This window comes from Sorex fumeus, unplaced genomic scaffold, assembly GCF_029834395.1.
Source record: "Sorex fumeus unplaced genomic scaffold, SorFum_2.1 ptg000061l, whole genome shotgun sequence".
In the NCBI taxonomy this organism is placed as follows: Eukaryota; Metazoa; Chordata; class Mammalia; order Eulipotyphla; family Soricidae; genus Sorex; species Sorex fumeus.
In genome coordinates, this window is record NW_026606118.1 from 18303232 (window position 1) to 18325800 (window position 22569).

The window sequence follows — 22569 nt, forward strand, 5'->3', positions numbered from 1 at the left end:
CTTTTAAAAAATCCTTCCCTATTGTACAGCTATTTCATAAACCTAAGCTCAAAATAAGACTGATAAAATAAAGACTTATACTTGCCTATAAAATAATCTTTTATTGGAGTACAATAATATAAATGGATGCAACTCTGTGGTTGAAATTATATCTTCCACAGAACAGAAAGAAAATGGTTACTAAAATGCATATTTTACAATGTAGATAAACTGTTGATAATGGGATGGAATGTGAATTAATGTCACTTGTTTTTTATTTTGATATTGTCTGTTTTGTTCTGTTTGGGGCCCATACCTGGCTATGCTTCTGGTTCTGTGCTCAAGAATTACTTTTGATGGGGCTCAAGAGACCATTTGAAGAGATGAACTGCAGGTGCTGTATCTGCTGGACTATTTTTTGACCCCCTATTTGCAATACTTGAGGCAAGTCTAGTTGATAGTAAAATATTTTTTCAACAATGAAAACATCAATTTCATTTAAATTCTAATCTTTATTTCCTCTTTTCCATGGATAATATTATTCATGTTAATTTATGCATTGGGCTGGAGCGATAGCACAGCAGGTAGGGTGTTTGTCTTGTACGCAGCCAACCTGGGTTCGATTTCTCCACCCCTCTCAGAGAGCCTGGCAAGCTACTGAGAGTATCTAGCACGCATAGCAAAGCCTGGCAAGCTACCCGTGACATATGCGATATGCCAAAAACAGTAACAACAAGTCTCACAATTTGCGAGACATTACTGGTGCCCGCTCGAGCAAATCAATGAACAGGACAGTGACAGTGACATTTTATACATCAAGGGATGTATGCTGTGCATGAAGTAATATGAATTGTCTATAGTACACATGTATGTAATACATATCAAATGTTGAAATGTTATATGATGCCTCAAAGGCCCTTCAAAGAGCCTCTAATAGCCCACAAAGAAAGAAGGAAATCTTCTACCCATCTAGGAAATGAAATAAAATGCTTTATTTCTAATGTCTGGATTATCTTGCTCTCAAGGTGAAGAATAAAATCTGTTTTATATTTCAAAGAGAAAAGAAAACATTTTCAGATGCTGGAGGCAACCACTTTTTGGGCTTTTGTGTTTGGTCTGGATCAGAATTTCTCAAAATGTGAAAATAAAAATATTTCCATAAATTTAGGAAAAGGCTCATTTTTCTTTCTGTAACCATGGTTACGAGGAACCACCGGAATCTGTTTTAAAACTGTGTAATCAACAACAGCTCAATGAACATGATTTTGCATGCCAACCAACCAATGTCAGATGATGCATTTGATAACCACCCCATTTTTCTTCACGGATTTGTCTATGTCTCAGTTTCTTCCTGGAAGAATGGATACTTGTAAAAAAAAAAGCTACATTTTCATCTTCAATCTTATTTCCTTAAAAATGTTAGAAAAGAGAAAATTATACAATAAATGATAGCCAGGTAGACACAGAAAGACTAAAAACACAATGGGGCTTTTTATATGGCGATATCAAAAAATTAAATATTTAAGAGGGACTCAATAAGTCAAGAGATACACGACTCCTTTTATAAACATGGATTTGCTAAATAAAATTCAAATTTTGTTGTCATTGTTAGAAGCTTTGTAATTTGAAAGCAACATCTGGCACTTCTCCTCTTATATGAAACTTTGTGTGATTTTATAAACTCTAGTCCATCAAGTGTTTTCATTAGAAAATAATGACACATTTAAATTTTTAGATTACGTTTAACATTTTCATGGAAATTGAACCAAAATCTTGATCTAGAGTCAAAATAAGAGCTATAATTAAGGATGTTTTCTAAACTTCAGAGATACAAGCCAAATATTTTCTGCAGATTTCAAACTTTTATTAGATACTGTCTTGTACTAGAGATATGTACTAATTAATGAAATTGTTAGTTTTATGGTAGACATTAAACAGAAGATTATAAAAGAGATTTAAATAACTATGATATGAATTTTTAAAATAAAAATAGACAATGCATTATGTAGAGCAATTTCAGAAGTTTTTCTAATAATAAATTCAAAATTGTAAGCAAAGTAAACATGAAAGATAGAACTTTAGGAAACCTTTAAATAATTACAACTGTATCTTCCATAAATAGGTTGAGACTTGAATTAGGGAATCAAACAGGAAAAATATTGAGGCATAAAATTATCAGATTAGAAAATATTCAACATGTTACATAACATTTTCAAATCAAGTAAAATGTGAATAAACTGGCCCAACTGACAGCACAGTGGAAAGGGTGCTTGCCTTGCATATGGCCAGGTTCGTTCACTGGCATCCCATATGAACCCCCAAGCCTGGTCAAGAGTGATTCCTGAGAGCACAGCCAGAATTAACCCCTGAACATCGCTGGATGTGCCTCATAAACTAGAAAACCAAAAATGTGGATTAAGCTAAGTATCAAAATAATTATAAATATTTGATAAAACAATTAAAGTGAGTTTTATTTTATATACTACTATTAAAAAACTTAATTCAACGAAACCATTGATATTCAAACTAAAGTGTAATTTAAAGAAATAGTGTTCTGTTAGCTGAAAGTCATAATCACTCATAATCTACCTAATGACTGAATTTCATGAAAGATAATAGAATGAGTTTCATGTCCTTCCTCAAAACTCCTAACATAGTCAATTCTTATTTAGTGATCTGGATTCCTTTGTGTCATCATTATTAGAATATCACTAATGTCACTATTAATAGAATATCAGCTACCTTGGTTTAACATAACCACTTAAATATTGGTGCACAGCGGTAGGGCGTTCGCCTTATAAGCGGCCAACATGGCCGACCTGAGTTCGATTCCTCCGCCCCTCTCGGAGAGCCCAGCAAGCTACCAAGAGTATTCGATATGCCAAACACAGTAACAACAAAGTCTCCAATGGAGACGTTACTGGGCCCGCTCGAGCAAATCGACGATCAACGGGAGGGCCTTTACCTTTACCTTTACCTATTATACAACTGTATCTTTGATGTTATTAGTAGAGGACACATTATTCTCTGTGACACAAACCCAACACATTTAATATTTGGACCTACTTCCAGACAAAATATACTACAGTTACTACAAATGGTCAAATTATAACTGCTCTAGATGTTAAATCCTACACTACGTATAATATATAATTTATTACATTATACAAGAACCTAGTTTTTACCTGAAAATTCCTATGGACAAAATATACACGCTGGTGATGGGCATAACGTAAGCATTATATCCATGAGAAACCATTATTAATAGTATTGTGAAACACAGGATCTCAATCAATCATAAAATTCAATTTTTTCTGGCTAGAATACTGACTTTAAAAAGAACTCATCTAGAATTGACCACAAAATTTAACACTAATGGGATATCATTTTCAAGATAGGATATTTGGTCAGTTTCTGCTTCATTGGCAAGTAAAATGATCTGGAAAGCTTGAAAAGATGGGCATTAATTGAAACAACTGTAAAAGGATCCTATGGGTAATTTCAAAGAGATGGTAAACAGATGTTCTCCTATAGAGTTTACAAATATGTACTAGTTTAAATAATCTATTTCAGGGTTGAGGACATGCCTCAGTGACACACTGTATGCATGCATGAAGCCCTGGGTTTAATCCCTGTCTTGGGACAAGAAGAGAGATGAGTTTCCTTCCTGGATAATTTAAACAATTTTCTTGCTAAAAAGCACAATATTCACAGTGGCTAAACATTATTAGATTTTTGTGTTTCTTTGCTGGTATGTTCCAGTTAATTGACCTGGTGATATGGGTCACACTCATTGGAATATTTATCTATTAATTTAAATTCTACAAAATTGTCTTTTCATTCCAACCCAACAGAAAAATTTGAAAGGAAACAATGCTGAGGTCTCAACTACTAGTCATTCTGAGGTCTACAGAGACCCTGAAGGAGTGGAAGGCGCACAGTTAATAGACTACTAACCCAAAACTAAGGAGTAAGCTGATATTCATGATCAATAACTGGTCAAACTGATAGTCAATGAGAATGTTCTTGGATATAACTATATCTACTTGTTTATTTCTGCTTGTTATTTGTTATTTCTTGTTATTTCTGTTTATTTTCATACTTTTCTTCTTATCTTATACCTAAATCTATGTCTAATACTCTCCTTATTTGGAAAAATAAGTTTACTCTTTACTGGACTCTTTACTGGACACACGCATCAATCTAACTCAAAAATTCAATCTAATCAAACATGAGATTAATAGAGTCCATTTCAGAAATAATATCAAAACATGCTTTTTCAATCATGCTATGCCTTCCATCTGCAAAGATTTCACAAGGTTTTCAATATTTGAAAAGATCTTGAGGATTCACAGAACATATTCATGTACATTTTTATTTAAAGGTATAATAGAGTAAAAGGCATAATAAAGTAAAAGAATAACAATGCAGGTAAGCATTAAGAGATCGGGAGATCATAAAACAATTTTTCATTCCCACAAGTACACATTTCATCTAGAGACTGAACTGTCAAAGTTTTAATAATAAATATTGACTTTGAGATAACTCAAGACTTTGAAAGAGCTCAAGCTAGTGAAGTCTTTTCATGTCTCTCACATTATATAGCCAATTCAGACTATAAACTGTGCCAAGTAACATTCAGGAAACGAAGTAGGGAAGTTTCAAAATTTAAAGTAGATATCACAAATCCCAGATAATCACAGAATTGTCAGTCCAGCTAAAATATTAGCCTATCCTGGAAAGTAGCACTGCACTGTAGCACTGTCCTCCTGTTGTTCATTGATTTGCTTAAGCAGGCCCAGTAACGTCTCCATTATGAGACTTATTACTGTTTTTGGCATATCGAATATGCCACACGTAGCATGCCAGGCTTTGCTGTGCAGGCGAGATACTCTCGGTAGCTTGCCAGGCTCTCTGAGAGGGGCGGAGGAATCGAACCTGGATCGGCCAGGTCAGCAGCATGCAAGGCAAATGCCCTACCCGCTGGGCTATCACTCCAACCCATAAAAGTAAAATAAATGTAAAAATAAATAATAATAAAAAGATGATGAGTGAAAAGTCAACAGGAGGAGAAGGGTAAAATGGATCTTCCAGCATCTGAATGATGTTGCTAGGCATTTTGGAAGCCATTCACTTGGCCATCTTGGTATTTACTATAATAAAACTCAGCACCACAAAATCAAGGAACATTTTTTTTCAATGCTTAAAAGGTAAATAATTATCCTGGAATTATCCTAGAAAGTAAGCTACACAATATTGAAGAATCAGAGCAGTATCCTAGAAGTGTATATACACGCATTTGTAACAGTTGTCTCAACAATGCCCTAAAATAAAATCCATACAACTTCATCATAATTGCTTTATCTCTTGCAAATATCCTAGGTTGATTTCCCAATTTTCTTATATAGAACCAGACTCTCCAGTACCCAAAGAGAATTGCATGAAATAGCTGTGAGTGATTTACCTTCTGAATAAAATTCTTTTTGATAATATATTTGAATAAAATATTTTAAATTCAAGATTTTAAAATTCTGTTGAGTGAGAGAGGGTGCTCCCAAGAGGTGTTCCAGATTCCAAGGAGTCCTTCAGTTGATTCTCTACCAACCAGTTCCATAGTTCAATGCACAGACCCAAAGATGCAAGCTACTTAAGTCCTGAGGTGTACTGAGGGTTACCCGAGACCCCTCAGCAGTATGGGAGGTCTCCAGGACTGCACTTTGCAATGCTAAAGAGACCACGTGGTGGTAGGATCAAGACTAAACTTAGTGAATGCTAGGCATGCATGGTCATATACCCTAACCATTGTACTATTGCCCAACTGTGCATAAAATACTTTAAGTATATTTTCCTTTCTTTTTTTCTTATTTTTAGACACATTAAATCTCATATTTGATAACCTTAAAATCATAAGGGAACTGCAAGATCCTTATTATTTATATAATATAATACAATGTGTAAGTAATGTTTTGTTTTGAGGTTTATACTGACTTCTCCAATCCCCTGGTGCATTTGGGTATCTCATAACTAGAAAAGATCTCCTTCAACCAGTGGTGATTATTATCCCAAGACTAGCTGACTCTCAACAAAAGAAGAAGCTCTTAGGGGGATTTTGCGTATTTTCTTACTGACTTCTTTCATCTTGTCCTTCTTCCACAATCTTGTTATCAGCTTTCTAGAAGCTTCATGTGTTAGCAGTCAATTTAGTTGGAAGGGCCTGAGAACTTAAGCATCTGGCAGGTTTCAGGGTTATAGTAATTCCAGATAATCCAGAGCTATTATACAAGTCATTTTTTTAAGGTTGACTACAAATTACTGACTGAAATTCAAAAGAAGTTATAATGACACTGATTTGATCATCAGAGGTTACTCCAAACTCTTGAGTCAATTTTTGATATACTTGTAAGATCACATTCACAGGAAGATTCTAAAATTTAGTGTCGAACTTCTATCCAATTAGGGAAAGTCAAATTTAACATAAATCAAAAAATAAAGTTCACAATTTCCCACTCAAAGTTTCTTGGGGAAATATATAAAATATATATAATAATATATGATTTTGAATGATATATAAAAGGCATAAACAAAATACTTTATACTTAATAATATTTTTATCAGTTATATACATGGTAAGTTCTGCTTATTATTCAATCTTCAACTTATACTCTTCTCCTATGAAGGATTTTCTTTATTCAGGGAAAAACAAGATCTTCTATCTCTGTTTTCATATGACAATTTATATATGAATTTATTATAGGATTATTATAGAGTTTAGGTTAATAACTGCATGCCTGTTGTCTACATTTATATGAGGCGCCTTTTCAGAACATTCACCTGTAGGTACCCAGTTTCTCAAAACTACCTTTTTCAAATAAGTGATACCACATGTTATAAAATAAATGAGTAAATAGTACAATAGGTCACAGTAACTATTAGAATGTCACTGTCACTGTCCTCCCGTTGTTCATCGATTTGTTCGAGCAGGCCGAGTAACGTCTCCATCGTGAGACTTGTTGTCACTGTCTTTGGCATATCGAATATGACAGAGGGAGCTTGCCAGGCTTTGCCGTGTGGGCAAGTTACTCTTGGTATCTTGCCTGCCCGGCTCTCCGAGAGGGGTGGAGGAACTGAACTCGGGTCAACCATGTTGGCTGCTTGCAAGGCAAACGCCCTACCTGCTGTGTTATAGCTCCAGCCCAACTATTAGAATGAATAAAATTAATTTCTATGAATACCTATAAAGGTGTTTGCTATTTTTAATTTAGTATATCTAAACTTTGAGCATTTTAAAAATATTATATGACTTTTAGGAACAAATATCAATAGATTACATATAACTGGTCCAAAAAATTACAAGTATATTGTTGTTTCAGAGCAGAAGAAATTATGAATCATAAGCAATACAGTATGAAGTTTAAATGCTAACTAAAGATGTGTATTTTCCAAACAAGAAACTACGAGAAACTTATTAGTAGCCTAAGGAAACACTTTCTCTAAGGAAAAAAATATTTTCTTTATAGTCAATAAGTTATATAATCTGATGAAAAATAAAAATCACTTACAAACTATTTTAATTTATTAGAGATTAAATCTTTAGAGAATGTATAGAAAAATCACTCTCAAAAATGATTTTAGGCACATTTCAACAAACTTTTAAGAACAATTTCTCATTTTAACTGTAATTCCATCAAAAAACTCCACCCACATACTTAAAGGCAGTATATTTACTCCTCTGAGTAATTCTACTGAATTTTGGCATTCTGCACCTGTGGTTTTTCTCTTTTAACAAATATCGCTACCATGGCAACAAAAAGTCACACAGTACCATATACTGTGCCCTTTATGTAAGCTTGACCTGGTACCCAGTATCAAATAAAATCTCATTTCCCGTTCATGCATTAGATTGAAAGGGATGCAGAGACATAGAAATGTATGTCACTAAAATGAAATGTTAATTTATAGGAGAGATCTCTATTCTGAAGAATTTCAAATGTAATTTTTTTGGCTCTTTTAAATTTGTTTTTTGGTCTTGTGCCACACTCAGTTGTGCTGAGGGTTTACTTCTGGCTCTTCACTCAGGAGTCACTCCTCGGGGTGCTTAGGGAACCATATGAGACTCCAGGGATAAAATTCTGGCCAGCCACAATGCAAAGCAAGCATCCTGCCCACTGTACTATCTTTCTAACCAAATATTTGGAAAATAATCTGAATATTTAGTACAAAAGTAGCCTTGGGCTTTTGTCATTTAAAGTATTCTGAGTTTGTCTAGTTTAACTCATTTTTATATTGCAATAAGTTTTATAGATTTGAAAGATCATAGGAAATTAAACTGTGTAGAGTATAGTTACATTAACACAAATCTACTAACAGTCAAGGGAGATAGCTATTTTACTTTACCAAGTCAAAAAGACCCAATTATTAATAGTGATCTTTTGGCAGTGGAAAGATATTATCTTCACAATGGAAGATATTTACTGTGTAAATATATGACTTTGAATTACACTACATTTACATTTTTTTGTTGTTATTGTTTCTTTTTGGGTTACACCCTCACTCTGTACTCAGGGATCACTCCTGGAAGTTGAGGAGATCATAGAGGGTCCAGGAATTGAACTGAGGTGAGCCACATGCATGGTAAGTGCTTTACCCACTGTACTATGTCTGTGGCCACAAATTAATTTGTTTCAATGTTTTGTCCTCCCGTTACTCATCGATTTGCTCGAGCAGGCACCAGTAACGTCTCAATTGTGAGATTTGTTGTTACTGTGTTTGGCATATCAAATACGTCACGGGGAGCTTGCCAGGCTTTGCCATACAGGTGTGATACTCTCGGTAGCTTGCCGGGCTCTCCTAGAGGAGTTGAGGCATTGAACCTGGGTCAGCCACGCCGGCTGCATGCAAGGCAAATGGCGTACCACTGTGCTATCACTCCAGCTTGTGGCCACCAGGACTTCATCTGGAGCAGGTGGATCGGGCATCACTTCTGGCAAGCTTGGGGGACCATATGCATTGCTGGGGATTGAATCTGCGTCAGCCAAGTGCAAGGCAAGAGCCCTACCTGTTGTACTATCTCTCTAGCCCCCAAATCAGTTAATTTATTGATGGATATTCTGATTGTGTCTAGGTTTTGCCATTAAATTGATAAAAATAATAAAATAATACAATTGCTCGAGCAAATCGATGACTAACAGGAAGTTAAGTGATTAAAGTGATTAAGTGATATTATTTTAAAGTAAAAATATTCACAGAAAAAAATGGAAAATTCAAAAAACATAGACAAGAGAAAACCATTTGTATGTCATCTTCTGATTTCTAACCTCAACTTGAGAAAGAAATTAGCACTGTATCTTTGAGGTCAGCTAGACAGTTATATAAGGTCTCAGGCAAAAAAATTACAAAAACAAAAAAAAAACAAAGAAATCTGTTTTTAAGATTAAATCAGTTCTCAAGCACAATACAATGGAATGTAGAGGAAGCACAGTATAAAGGAATCTGTACTTAGTAAAAAAGATGAAAAATTTAGTAAATATTTAGTAATAAATATTAAAACAGAACAACTGTGAAACATGCAGAAAAAAAAACAGTGTGAGTAGGTAAAAAGAGTTCTGAACACAAGATGGTTAAAAACGCTTTCCAAGTCAGTTCATTAGATTGCATAAAGCCATACTATAAATTATGGGTAATTTGATCCAGGGACAAAAATTCCATAAATTCTTATAATGCCTTTTCCACTATCCAAATGTATTAACCTAGATGAAGGAGAATGAGATTTTTCTTTCTAGTTCTCAGTAAAATCAAGTTAGTAGGCATTAATAATATTTAAAGCACAAGGTAGGATTCTATGGAATATGATATTGACCAAGATTTTGCATATCAATCTTTTTTAAAGGATAGGACAGGGAGAGATAATTGTCTTGGAATCTACTGGGCCTCATCTCAGAACTAGGAAATTTGCCCCTGCAGGTGGGAACTTCTTAGGTATTTTTAGACAAAATAAAGCTTGAAAATCAAAGTTTCTAAAAGTTTTCTCATAATCATTTTACTTCTTTTTTTTCTAACATAATTAACCTTTTGCAAGATATTCTTAAAACAGAGTACATTTTTACATGATTATTTATGAAATTATCCCATCATTTTAATAATGACTTAGTTCTGTTTGCTCATCCCTGTTTTCGTGTGCTTTGAATAAGTTACACTATTTCTTACTTTCACATTCTTATTTCGGAACAACTTTTTAAAATTAACTAACAATCAATAATTTTATGCTCTTTGATGATTTTAAATGACACCCGGGAGGCACTGAATCAGAATTTAGTGAGCTGGATTCTTCTGTGATATTTGGTTTGTAACTTGCTTGTACATGCTGTAAACGACCTTGCCCAACTTCCCTTGATATAAATACCCTTATTTTATGATTTCATGATTGCAATGTCTTTTCTTATGATGTCCTTGCTGAACTTGATGCCTTGATGCAACCTCAATGTCCTTGCTGCACTGTCTGTCTCCTGCTAGATGAGAAGTCACAGCCCTGCAGATGCTCAATATTAGTACTCTTGGGGTCCTTTATTTGGGCCAATAGCTTTAGAGGCTTTGCCTAGCTACAGTTCTGGCCTGACCAGCCAGTGTAAATAATCCATCTTGCTCTTCTGCCATAAGATGACTCTGTGTGCTTGATTAAGCAAACGTTGGTGCAACATTTCTACCTGGAAGATGACCTTGGATATTTCCTTCTAAATCTGCTTCTCTGTCTAAATTAAAAGTTTGAATTACTCAGACAAAATTTCTATGAAACCAATTTTTTAAATGTATCAAGGCATTGATTACGCTTAAGGTTTGTAAAACATATTGGTGAAATTCCTCTTAGGCTAGATATTCCAGCCACTATATCATCACATGCAGAAAATGAAGTTCAGATTCATGACCCTTGCTGTTAGAAAAATGTTGAACTTATATAATACATCCATATGGAAAGCCACTGATTCAACTAGTGGATCATTCTCGTGCATTGATTTGTTTCTCCCCATTTCTGTTAGTTGTCTAGTTCAAATCCTTTGAAAGTTTCCAGTTGAAACAATACATTGCTTTCTATAGGTTCTGATTTTAATACGGCTTCATTTATATTCTTTCTCCACACTACAATCAGGGGCATCATTCTAAGATAGCATGATGTTCTTTCAGCACTTTGAATTTTTTAATGACTCGTCTCTATTTAAGCTCCATTCCAAACTTAGAAATAAGGCATAGAGCAACTTCTTACCTTCCACTCCCATTCTACACTACTCTGTCTCTACCAAGTCTTGTGTCTTGTTAACCAACTCTATGTACATGTTACATGACTTTCCTCAAATTATATATTATTTCCTCAGATTATATTATATATCATTATATATGATCTTGTTTTCCGTGTTCCAATTTCTCTCTGAAAATTTTTGTCACCCTTTATCTGCTGAACAAACTTTGCCGCACTTTATAAATATCTCTATTTTTATCATTACACTATTTCCTCTCTATAGTCCTTTCCCAAAAGATTTTAAGCAAAATAAAGCTGAAATTGCTTCAGTTGTAGAGCCTGCTATAGTGTGTTACACAGAGATGCTAGAAAAATATTTGTCAATACAAACAAGTGACTAGATATATCTGCAAAAATAATTTCATGGTAAAAAGTAGGAGTCAGAGAGATAATACCATGGTTAATGTTTTTGCCTGGCATGCATCTCCTGTTCGATCCCTTGACACCATGAAGAACGACTACCAAGCAGAGAACTGGGAGTAGCCACCAGCACTGCTGGGTATGGCCCAAAAAAGAGTAAAAGAGAGAGGAGGAGGTGAGAGAGAGAGAGAGAGAGAGAGACAGTGGGGGAAGGGGAGGGGAGGGAAGGGGAGGGGAGGGGAGGGGAGGGGAGTGGAGGAGAGGGGAGGAAAGGGGAGGGGAGGGGAGGCAGGCGAAGGGACAGGAAACAGAATAACATATCAGAAAACCATTCTCTTTTCTTTTTGGTACACACTTGTGTACCAAATAAGCTTTGTGTACCAAATAAGCTCAGGGCTTATTCCTGGCTTTGCACTCAGGGATCACTCCTGGCACTGCTCAGGGACCCACATTTGCTGCCAGGGATCAAACCCAGGTCTATTGTAAGTAAGACAATTAATGCCCTACTATGCTATCATTCTGGCCCCTAAAAGAATATCTTTAAAAAAATATTTTAATTTTCAGTTGCATCAATTTCCTTCCCATATAGTTTATGGAAAACTTATGAATTATACATGTATTTTTTGTCATAAGCAGTATAGTGTACACTGTAAGCAGACTTTGAAAGATATTCATGCTAATCACTCACATTTGAAAGGACTGGAGAGTCCAATCAGCAGCAGTAAAATTGATAAGTGGAGCAATTCCTACCTGTTAGATCAGCATTGGGCCACCATCCTAATTCACAAGCTTTGCAGGTGAATTCATCTTGCACGAACTCATTCTCTTTACAAGCTGTGCAAATCCAGCAGCAACTCACTTCTCCTTTCCGAATGACCTATAAATGGGGATATTTCATATATGACAAAGACAGTTTGTCCAGAAATTCTTTTCGTTTGGATGAGAAATTATTTTTGTATTGTTATTAAAATAAAAGAGCAACTTTTCCCAGAATTATCTCTGCCAAAGAAACAAGCATCTGGATTGGAATATGCCTGTTTACCTTAGCGTTCAAGTGTAATTTCTATTCTTTCACTGCTAGGTCTAGAGACTTTTCATTTTTTTTTAAATAAACATAATTGAGTATCTTTTACAGAGTTAAAAAAATAACACAATTGAAACTTTTCTTTTTCAATATGTACTATACTCAGAAATGAAAAATTGCATTTTTATCCTCTCAAAGTGAGAAAATATGTAACTAATAGAGCTTCTATATTAATTCAGAAACACAAATTATGAACCTTTCAGAGGAATTGTGAAATTTTGTACAACTTTACACATGTAAGGATAGAATGATGGCTAAAATAATGATACTTTCTTATGGTCCTTTGTCTTGCTCTAATATTAAAAAGATCAAATAAATTTGTGAAAGAAAAATTCCAAGTCCAAATTTATTGGACAGTTGCCATGACTTGAATATTTCAAACTTTATCCCATCATTTTGTTTGGTCAGCATTTTCATTGCTATAATATAAAAATAAACATTAAATATTGCATTGAAGGTGTTTTATGTAAGTAGCATGCAATTAGCTCTTTTCTTCTCTAATGTGATAATTATTTTATTAGGTCATTTTGTACGCTTACATTCATTGTAGTATTTTATGTGATTGGAGATCAATCATCTGTCAATCATCTCTACTACTTTTTCTATCTCTCCCATCCGTTCTTTTGTTTCCTTTTTCTACCCTTTCTTGTTTCTTTTGCATTATCTGAAAATGTTTTAGTCTCACATTTATCTCCAATATTAAATTCTTCTTTGTCAAGACCCTGAATGATCAGTTTGAGGCTCTTCGTGTTCGTAGAACTAACAGATGTCATTGGTCTATTCTAGCACGCAACAAGGGGTGAATGGAGACGTTACTGGCGCCCGCTCGAGCAAATCGATGAGTAACAGAATATCAAGTGATCAGGTGATTAAATTCTTGGTTATCTTTTTTGGTTTTTTTTAGTGGTTGCTCTAGGTTTGATAAAATGCACCCATCACAATCTAGTCTAAACTCAAAATATGAGCTCACATATAATGTATGTGAGCTCAAGTAGCATTATTCCTTTCATCTTCCCATCCTTCTCATCATTGTTTTAGTACATTTTCACCTATTTGTATTTAACAACATCAATGAATAATTTCTGCTTTAAATAATATTTAAATGAGAAAAAACATTACATATGGCATATATGTATATCACAAATCACAATCACAAATCATCCTGTTAATCGTCGATTGCTTCGAGCAGGCCCCAGTAACGTCTCCTTCATCCTAGCCCTGAGATTATATTCCAGGCTCTTTAGGAGAATGAGACCTATCATTGTTACTGGTATTTGGCATTTTGGGTATGACACAGGGAGTTTGCCAGACTCTGCCGTGTGGGCAGGCTACATTCGGTAGCCTGCCAGTTTGTCCAAAGTAGGAATGAGATAATAAGATGTCATAATAGGATGTCGCGCGGCCGCCAATGCGGCCGCGCGGTTCCGGGAGCTGGTTTTTATAGTCTCTGAGTCTTGGCCGTTGGTTTTTTGTATATCTTAACAATATAGCTCTTCATTTTCGTGAATTACCACTTCATTATCAAAACCAAAAATCTAGTTACCACTCAACATCATGCAACTAACGCACTTTACTGATTTCTTCTCTTTTTCCCTTGCACTCTCTCTGCTAACCCCCATTTTGTTGTGTCTTCCCTTTGTTTTTGTTTTGTTGCTTAATCATTTGTTTTATTTATACTCCACAAACAAGTGAAACCCAGATAGAATTCATCTTCTGACTACTTCAACTTAGCATAAGCACTTCAAAAGTCATCTATTTTGTACTACATGGCAAAGTTTCCTTTAAAAATATATCTGAGTAGTACCTATGGGCCACACTTTAAACATCCAATCATGGTTGATGCACACTTCAGTTGCCTTGGCAATTATAAATAGTGTTACAATGAAGACAATAGTGCACATATCTTTTTAAAATAGTGTTTCTATATTATTTCTATTAAATATCTAGGAGTGGAATTACTGGTTCATATTGCAGACTTAATTGCTTGAGGATCATCTATATTGATTTCCACAGTGAATACACAAATTTATGTTACTACCAATGCATAAGCATTCCTTTTCTTCCATATTCTCAACAATATTTATTGCCTTATGTTTTTAAAATGGGCTGGAGCTATAGCACAGCAGGTAGGACTTTTGCCTTGCATGTGGCCGACCTAGGTTTGACTCCTCCACCCCTCTCAGAGAGCCCAGCAAGCTACGAAGAGTATCTCACCTGAATAGCAAAGCCTGGAAAGCTACCCATGACGTATTTGATATGCCAAAAATAGTAACTATAAGTCTCACCATGGAGACATTACTGGTGTCCACTCAAGCAAATTAATGAACAACGGGAGGACAGTGCTACAGTTCAGTTTTTAAAATATAGACCATTTTCTGATGGTAGATTCTACTTGTGGCTTTCATCTGTATGTCCTTCATAAGAGAACATTTTTACATATGCCTATTTGTCACCTGCATGTCTTCTTTGGAGAAATATCTATTAAAATATTTTTCCTGTTTTTAAACATTGGGTTGTTTGGTTGTTGTTGTTTTGTTGGATTCTATATTTATACGAAAATAGAGTTGGATATTTATTAATACCTCATTGGATGTATGAGATGCAAATATCCTCCCTAATAAATAGGTTACATTTTCATCTGGGAGGAAAAAGTTCCCAAACAATGGTTAGGGAGTCTGGGGGCTAGTGCCAGCAGTGTTGGGCCAACCAGGATAGATAGTTTAATATGACAGTCTGGCAATACTGTGCATCTAGAAAGCAGGACTGCTTGGGCAAACATGCAGAGTTGAGGATTGAACTAGGGGTACTGTGAAGGCAAGACAAGCACTCCTGACCTCTGAAATAGGTCAATAACCCCTAAATTTTAATTTTTGTAGAATTATTTTACTGCACAGGATCTTTTTAATTTGTACTCTCTCACTCTCCCTCTACATAGGTACTCTCTCACTCTCTCTACATAGGTATGTATGTGTATATATATATATATATATATATATATATATATCACTGTACTCCCATTGATCATCGATTTGCTCAAGCGGGCCCAGTAACGTCGCCATTGGAGACTTTGTTGTTACTGTGTTTGGCATATTGAATACATCACGGGTAGTTTGCCAGCCTCTGCCGTGCGGGCGAGATATTCTCGGTAGCTTGCCGGGTTCTCTGAGAGGGGCGGAGGAATCGAACTCGGGTTGGCCATGTTGGCTGTGTACAAGGCAAATGCCCTACTGCTGTGCTATCGCTCCAGCCCATATATATATATATAAAATTTGAAACCATTTTTGTGGCAAATATCAAGGAGCATAACATCTGTTTTTCCTAAGTCTTTTAGTGTTTCATGTTAAATAGTCAAGTCTTTAGCCGACTTTGAATTAAAGCTTTTTGTACATTCTATTGTTTTATATACATTATATACATTCAATTGTTTTAGCCTTTTCATTAGATTTAAATCTCTGTTATACTTTCCTCTGCCTGAACAACATCTTTTTAATATTTTCTGCAGTGCTGATCTAAGAATTATTACTTCTTTCAACTTTTGTTTATTTGAAGAGCCTTTTATTTTTACTACTTTTGAAAAAAATACCTCACTTGGCATGGGAGTTTTCATTGACATAATTTATCTTCATTCAGTGATTCATGCCATTCTGTTGGCCATGGAATAGAATTATAGGTTCATTTTTATTTCTTCCAGCACTTTAAATATGTCATACTTTTCCTTTCCTCACACTATTTTTTTTACAAAAAGCTTAATGCAATTCTCATTTTGTTTCACTATGTGAAGCAGGTTTTATACTGTGGCTGATATTCAGATTTTCCTTTTATCTTTTAAAAAGCCATTTCATTGTAATGTCTCATTTGAGTTCATCTTCTTTAGGATTTATTGAGGTTCATGTATTTCAGTTTATAATTCATCTGACTTTTTAGTCATATTTTAGGATTATCTTTTTTCTAATCTCTCCCTCCTGTTCTTTTGAAAAAAAGAATAGGATCTTCAGTTATACCAGAATAAACTTCCTTTATTATGTGAGTCCTTTAATATCTATTTATTTCTTTTATTTCCCCCTCTTTGCCTCTTTTGGTTACTTTACTAATAGAATACTTTTTTATAGAAAATCATCTCGTGTGATGTAAATATTTCTCCACCTTGAATAATTTTACTAGTTTCACATCTATCATAATGTGAAAGAATAACACATAGGCATTTATAATATTTTAGTGCAAGAACATTTTCATTTATTCTTGGAGACTTTACTGACTTTAAATTTAGAAAATATTCTTACAATTTTAATAACAAAATCATGCATTAATGAGCATCAATTGTCTACTCAGTCCTAATTGCTTATTGCTGATATGAGTTAATGTAAGTGGCAATTAGAAGAAGCCTCTGGTGACCAGGGACTCTGCCGCATACTATCAGGTCACATAAACAGATCCCAGTCTTTCTCTATTTCTCAGTTTTGTACCTACCAAATGGGGTGTAAGTGATATTTTTCCTTGGGGGTGAATCTGAGAGTTAATGCATATAAAACAGGGTCAAGTGTAATGTCAGTGACAATATTCTTTTGCTATGATTTAGATGGACAGAGGTTGAGTTTAATGCAGACATAATTTTTTTTATTAGTGAAGCACCATGAGGTACAGTTATAGACTTACAAATTTTTGTGCTTGGGTTTCAGTTATACAATGATCAAGTACCCATCCCTCCACCAGTGCCCATCCTCCACCACCACGGGTCCCAGCATCCCTCCCACCCCCATCCCCCCGTCCCACCCTGCCTCTGTGGCAGGGCATTCCCCCTTGTTCTCTCTCTCTTCTTTTGGGTACTGTGTTTTGCAAGAGAGGCATTGAGTGGCAATCATGTTTGGTCTATAGACTACTTTTAGCATGCACACATATTTTTTGAGAGAGGAAGGTGTGATAAAAACAATTTTAAAAAATTGTGTCTAACCCTAAGGATAGTAGATACAGGGGACAGATAGATTGCTCCATAGCTGGAAGTCTGCCTCATGAGCAAAGGGGAGAAGGCAGCTGCAATAGAGAAGGGATCACTAAGAAAAAGATGGCTGGAGGAATCGGTCTGGATGGGAAATGTGTGCAGAAAGTGAATAAAGGATCAAAATGGTAAACTTCTCAGGGTCTGTATTGCAAACCATAATGCCCAAAAGTAAAGAGAGATTATGGGGAATCATGTCTGCCATGGAGGCAGGGGGAGGGTGGGAAAGGTGGGGTATACCGGGGATATTGGTGGTGGGGAATGTGCACTGGTGGAGGGATGGGGGTTTGATCATTGTGTGATTGCAACCTAAACATGAAAGCTTGTAACTATCTCATGGTGATTCAATAAAATTCATGGATGGTCATGGTCCTCCTGTTGTTCATCGATTTGCTCAAGCGGGCCCAGTAACGTCTCCATCATAAGACTTGTTGTTACTGTGTTTGGATATCAAATACGTCACGTGTAGCTTGCTAGGCTCTGCCATGCGGGCGAGATACTCCCGGTAGCTTGCCGGGCTCTCCAAGAGGGGCGGAGGAATCAGACTCGAGTTGGCCATGTTGGCTGCGTGCAAGGCAAATGCCCTACCACTGTGCTATCGCTCCAGCCCTCAATAAAATTTAAAAAAAAAAAAACTTGTGTCTAACATGGACATGAGACAAACATTCACTGGTTGGGATTGGGGAAGTCACAACTACAATGTCCTTAGTGCTCAGTGTTGCAGGATCCCTTAGAAGGAAGAGCTTTGGGCTGGGGAAAGTCCTGGGGTTGCCAGGCCACTGGAAACCAGGTGGCTATTCCTCGTCCTGGCAGGGCTTGTCCAAGGTTGGGAGCCAGTGAAGGCAAACCTGTGAGAGAATGACTTTGGAAAGATTTGGTATCAGAATACTCACTTTGAATGTCAGAGTGGTTGAACCATGCAACTCTGTTCCTAGAAAACAGCCAATTTAGTGGAGCCTGTGAGATCAGTAGGAAGCCCCAGAAAGGGCTCATTTTGATGTGGTGGGAGGAGCCAATATCCAGCTGTCATTATTGATACTATCCTGGTGAGAATTACTGAACCACTCAAAATTTGGCCTCTATTACTGTTAAATTGACAACTGTGATAACTATAACTTAGTACATAGTGACATTCTGACAAATCCAAATAAATGCATTAAAGTTAATAATTTTAGATTAATAAAAGTTATGGAAGTTGGAGAGATAGGTGCTTTCCATATATGCATGCAACAAAACCCAACTGTATCTCCAGCACTGCATATGATTCCTTGGACACTACTAAGAATGATTCCTGAACACAATGTTAAGAGTAAGCTCCAAGCACCTCTGGGAGTGGCCCTAAAACAAATAATAAACAAAAAAAGTTATATATAATTTGGTCACAGAGAGAAATAGAAAATGTCTTCTTCAATTTTGTTGTCTTAACTTCTTACACCAAGGATAAATTAGCATTGGTGTTAATGTTATTTAGATGTTCTAAGTCCATTATTTTTTTATCACATTGGTATGACATATCTCCTATCTATTATTTGAAAAAAATGAAGAAATTAGACATGACTTTAGAACAAAATAAAAGAAAGACACGAACTTGGTTCTCATCAAATAAACAGAACTAAATCAATAATTAAAAACATAATTTAGCTAAAGGAACATTCCATTGAGTCTGGGCTTCTGGTGGCAGAAGAAATGACATGTCAAAATTTTCATAAACATATTGACACAATATGTCATGATCATGAACGATCAAGATGTCAAGATCATGAATGATCGGTTTGAGGCCCTTCATGTTCCCGGAGCGAACAGATGCCATTGGGCTACACTAGCACGCGACAGGGACAAATGGAGACATTACTGGCGCCCGCTTGAGCAAATCGACGACTAACAGGAAGTTAAGTGATTAAGTGATAAGTGATTGACACAATACATCATCTTGGGGAGAACTAATATCTTTATATTGTTTAATTTTCTCACGCATGAATATCCTTTCAATTATTTAAGTTTTTGTTGTAGCCAATTGAAAATGGTTTTCAACAACTGTCATCTACAACCACATTATTCTAGAGTTGCTCTATGTGACAAATAGAGCATGGTAGATGGCGATGTGAAATATCCAATGTGTTGCCATAAAATACACAGAGGTTTCTACCTTAGCCCCATAGTAATCTAAAGTTACTAATGCAATCATTTGCAGAGATCCATCTACTAGCCCTAGTAAAGTTTTTAGATGACAGAATCCTTGGATAAAATCTTAACTGAATCATGTGTCAGAATTGCTCAATTAAGCCTCTCTTGAACTCATGACCTTTAGAAGCTATCACTGTCACTGTCACTGCCCTCCCATTGTTCATCAGTTTGCTTGAGCAGGCCCAGTAACATCTCCTTTGTGACACTTGTTACTGTGTTTGGCATATCGAATACACCATGGGTAGTTTGCCAGGCTTTCCTGTGTGGGCGAGATACTCTTGGTAGCTTGCCAGGATCTCTGAGAGGGACAGAGGAATCGAACCTAGGACAGCCATGTTGGCTGAGTGCAAGGCAAATGCCCTACAGGGGAAAAGACAGTACTGAGTTAAGGTGATTGCTTTTTATGTGGGAAACCCTAGTTGAATCCCTAGCACTGCATGAGGTCTCCAGTCATCCCTGAGCAGAGAGCCAGGAATAACCCTTAAAGCAGAGCTAGATATAGCCCCCAAATTTCAATCAACTTGTCAATTAACCAAAGTTTTCTGTAAAAAAAGGTAATTGTGAGAAAACTATATTTTCACTCACGTGTGGTATATAAAGAAATGGTATATAAAGAAACTTCACTTGGCTATTTGACATTCATATGGTTTTAAGTTTACTCATCTTACAGATTGTCCAACATATTGCTAATTCTTTCATTAAAATATATTTTCTTGGGATGGGGTGTGGTCCATGTGGTAGTAGAACACATGTCTAACACGTGTAAGTCCTTGCCTGAATTCAATCTCCACAACACTCACCCTCAATATTACCACACAAATTAGCCTCGCTAATTTTTTTTAATTTAAATTTTTTTGTCACCATAAAATTACGAAGTTATTCATGATTTGGTTTCAGGCACACAATGTTACAACACCAAACACTTTACCAGTGTCCACTTCTCTTCACAATGTCACCCTACCCCATTTGCCTCCCGCTCACCTGTCTGCTTAAAGGAGAGACTTATATATGTATGAAAACCCTGTGGTTTATGGTATTGTTGCTAATAGGGTTTCATATGCAACATTTAACAACTTTCAGCACCCTCTCCTCCCAGTTAAATGCTTCGCTCCACCATTGTTGCCCCTTCCCAGTCTATCCCCCATCCCCCAAAGAGACATGTTTTCTACTGAAGACAAGCTCTCATGTTCTTTGTTTCCATTGTCTTTGTGTACTAGTTATTCCACCATTGTTTCTTTATATCCTGCATATGACAGAGATCATTTCATGTCACTCTCTCTTCCTCTGACTAACTTCTCACAACATGAGGTCCCTCTATATAAGCAACAAGTTTCATGACTTTATCTTTTCTAAGTTAAAGAAAATGCTCAAGTTATATTCCACTATGTAAAATGCGGAGAAGAGATGAACAGAAACTTCTTCAAAGGAGAAATGCAAATGGTAAAAAGGCATATGAAAAAATGCTCTCATCACTAATAATCAGGGAGATGCTAATTGAAACAACAATGAGATACCACTTCATATCACAGAGACTGGCATAAATCAAAAAAACAAGAACAACCAGTGTGGGCGCACATGCAGGGAAAAAGAGACTCTCATTCACTGCTGGTGGGAATGCCAACTGGTCCATCGTTTGTGGAAAATAATACAGACATTCCTAAAAAACATCTAGGAATTGAGATTTCATATGACCCAGCAACTTGACTTCTTAGAAAATACTCCAAAGTCCCTAAAACAAAATGGAGAGGATGCATTGCATCCCTACGTTCCTTGCAGCACTATTCACAATAGCCAAAATCTGGAGATAACTCAAGTGTCCAAGAATAGATGATTGGTGAAGAAACTAATTTTTTCTTACATTTTATTTGTTCACTGTAGAAGTTCTATTTTGTTGTCTTTTATATTTTAATTTGTCTTCTCTTGATATTAGTGTCTTCTTTTAAATCCGTTAGTGTGTATCTCGCCTGCACAGCAAAGCCTGGCAAGCTACCCGTGAGGTATTCAATATGCCAAAAAACAGTAACAGCAAGTCTTACAATTTGTTGTGAGACATTACCAGTGCCCATTCTAGGACAGTGCTACAGTGTATATTTATAGTGAGTACTTATTTTAACATATTTGACTGCTATGTCTACCCATCACTGTAGTTTCAATCTGTTTCTATTGTTTGATTTTTCCTTCTGGTCATGTGTCACATCTTTCTCACTTTGTCACATGTTTAAAACTTTTTATCAGATGTTGGACATTTATGTACATCAGGTGTAAACTGCTCTGTTTTATTTTCCCCTGAGGACATATTTAACTTGTTATGGCCACCAGTTAAGTCACTCATGTTCTGGCCACCATTATGTCACTGAAGGCTAATATTCAGTCTTGCTTTTAATTATTAGGGACTGTCTAAAATAATCTATCCTAAAGAAATAGTTCATCTTCACTATTAATATACAAGTCTCTTTGGGGTATATATTTAATTCCTTGTGCATTAAATGCAATTTCTTTATGCTTGTGAATATCCTGTGTGACATTATGTGTGAGCACTACTTGACCCCTCAAAATTCTACCCAAATCATATTCAGATTTGTTGGATACTCTGGAATATGTTCTGCATAGATCCTTTTTTCTCCCTTATGCTCTAATAAATTCTAGCTACCTTGGCTTCCTAAATTCTGATTTCTGTTTTCT

The 22569-nt window shown here is 35.9% G+C and overlaps 1 protein-coding gene across 2 annotated transcripts in view; it reads right to left on the minus strand.

Annotated features, from left to right (window-relative positions):
- The window catches only part of GRM1 (glutamate metabotropic receptor 1), a 493073-nt gene that overhangs the window by 46399 nt on the left and 424105 nt on the right, over positions 1-22569 (minus strand). For both annotated transcript variants that reach the window (XM_056126175.1, XM_056126176.1), the window contains exon 6: positions 12377-12503. In XM_056126175.1, the coding sequence (XP_055982150.1) occupies positions 12377-12503 (127 nt within the window). The remainder of the gene's footprint in view (positions 1-12376; positions 12504-22569) is intronic.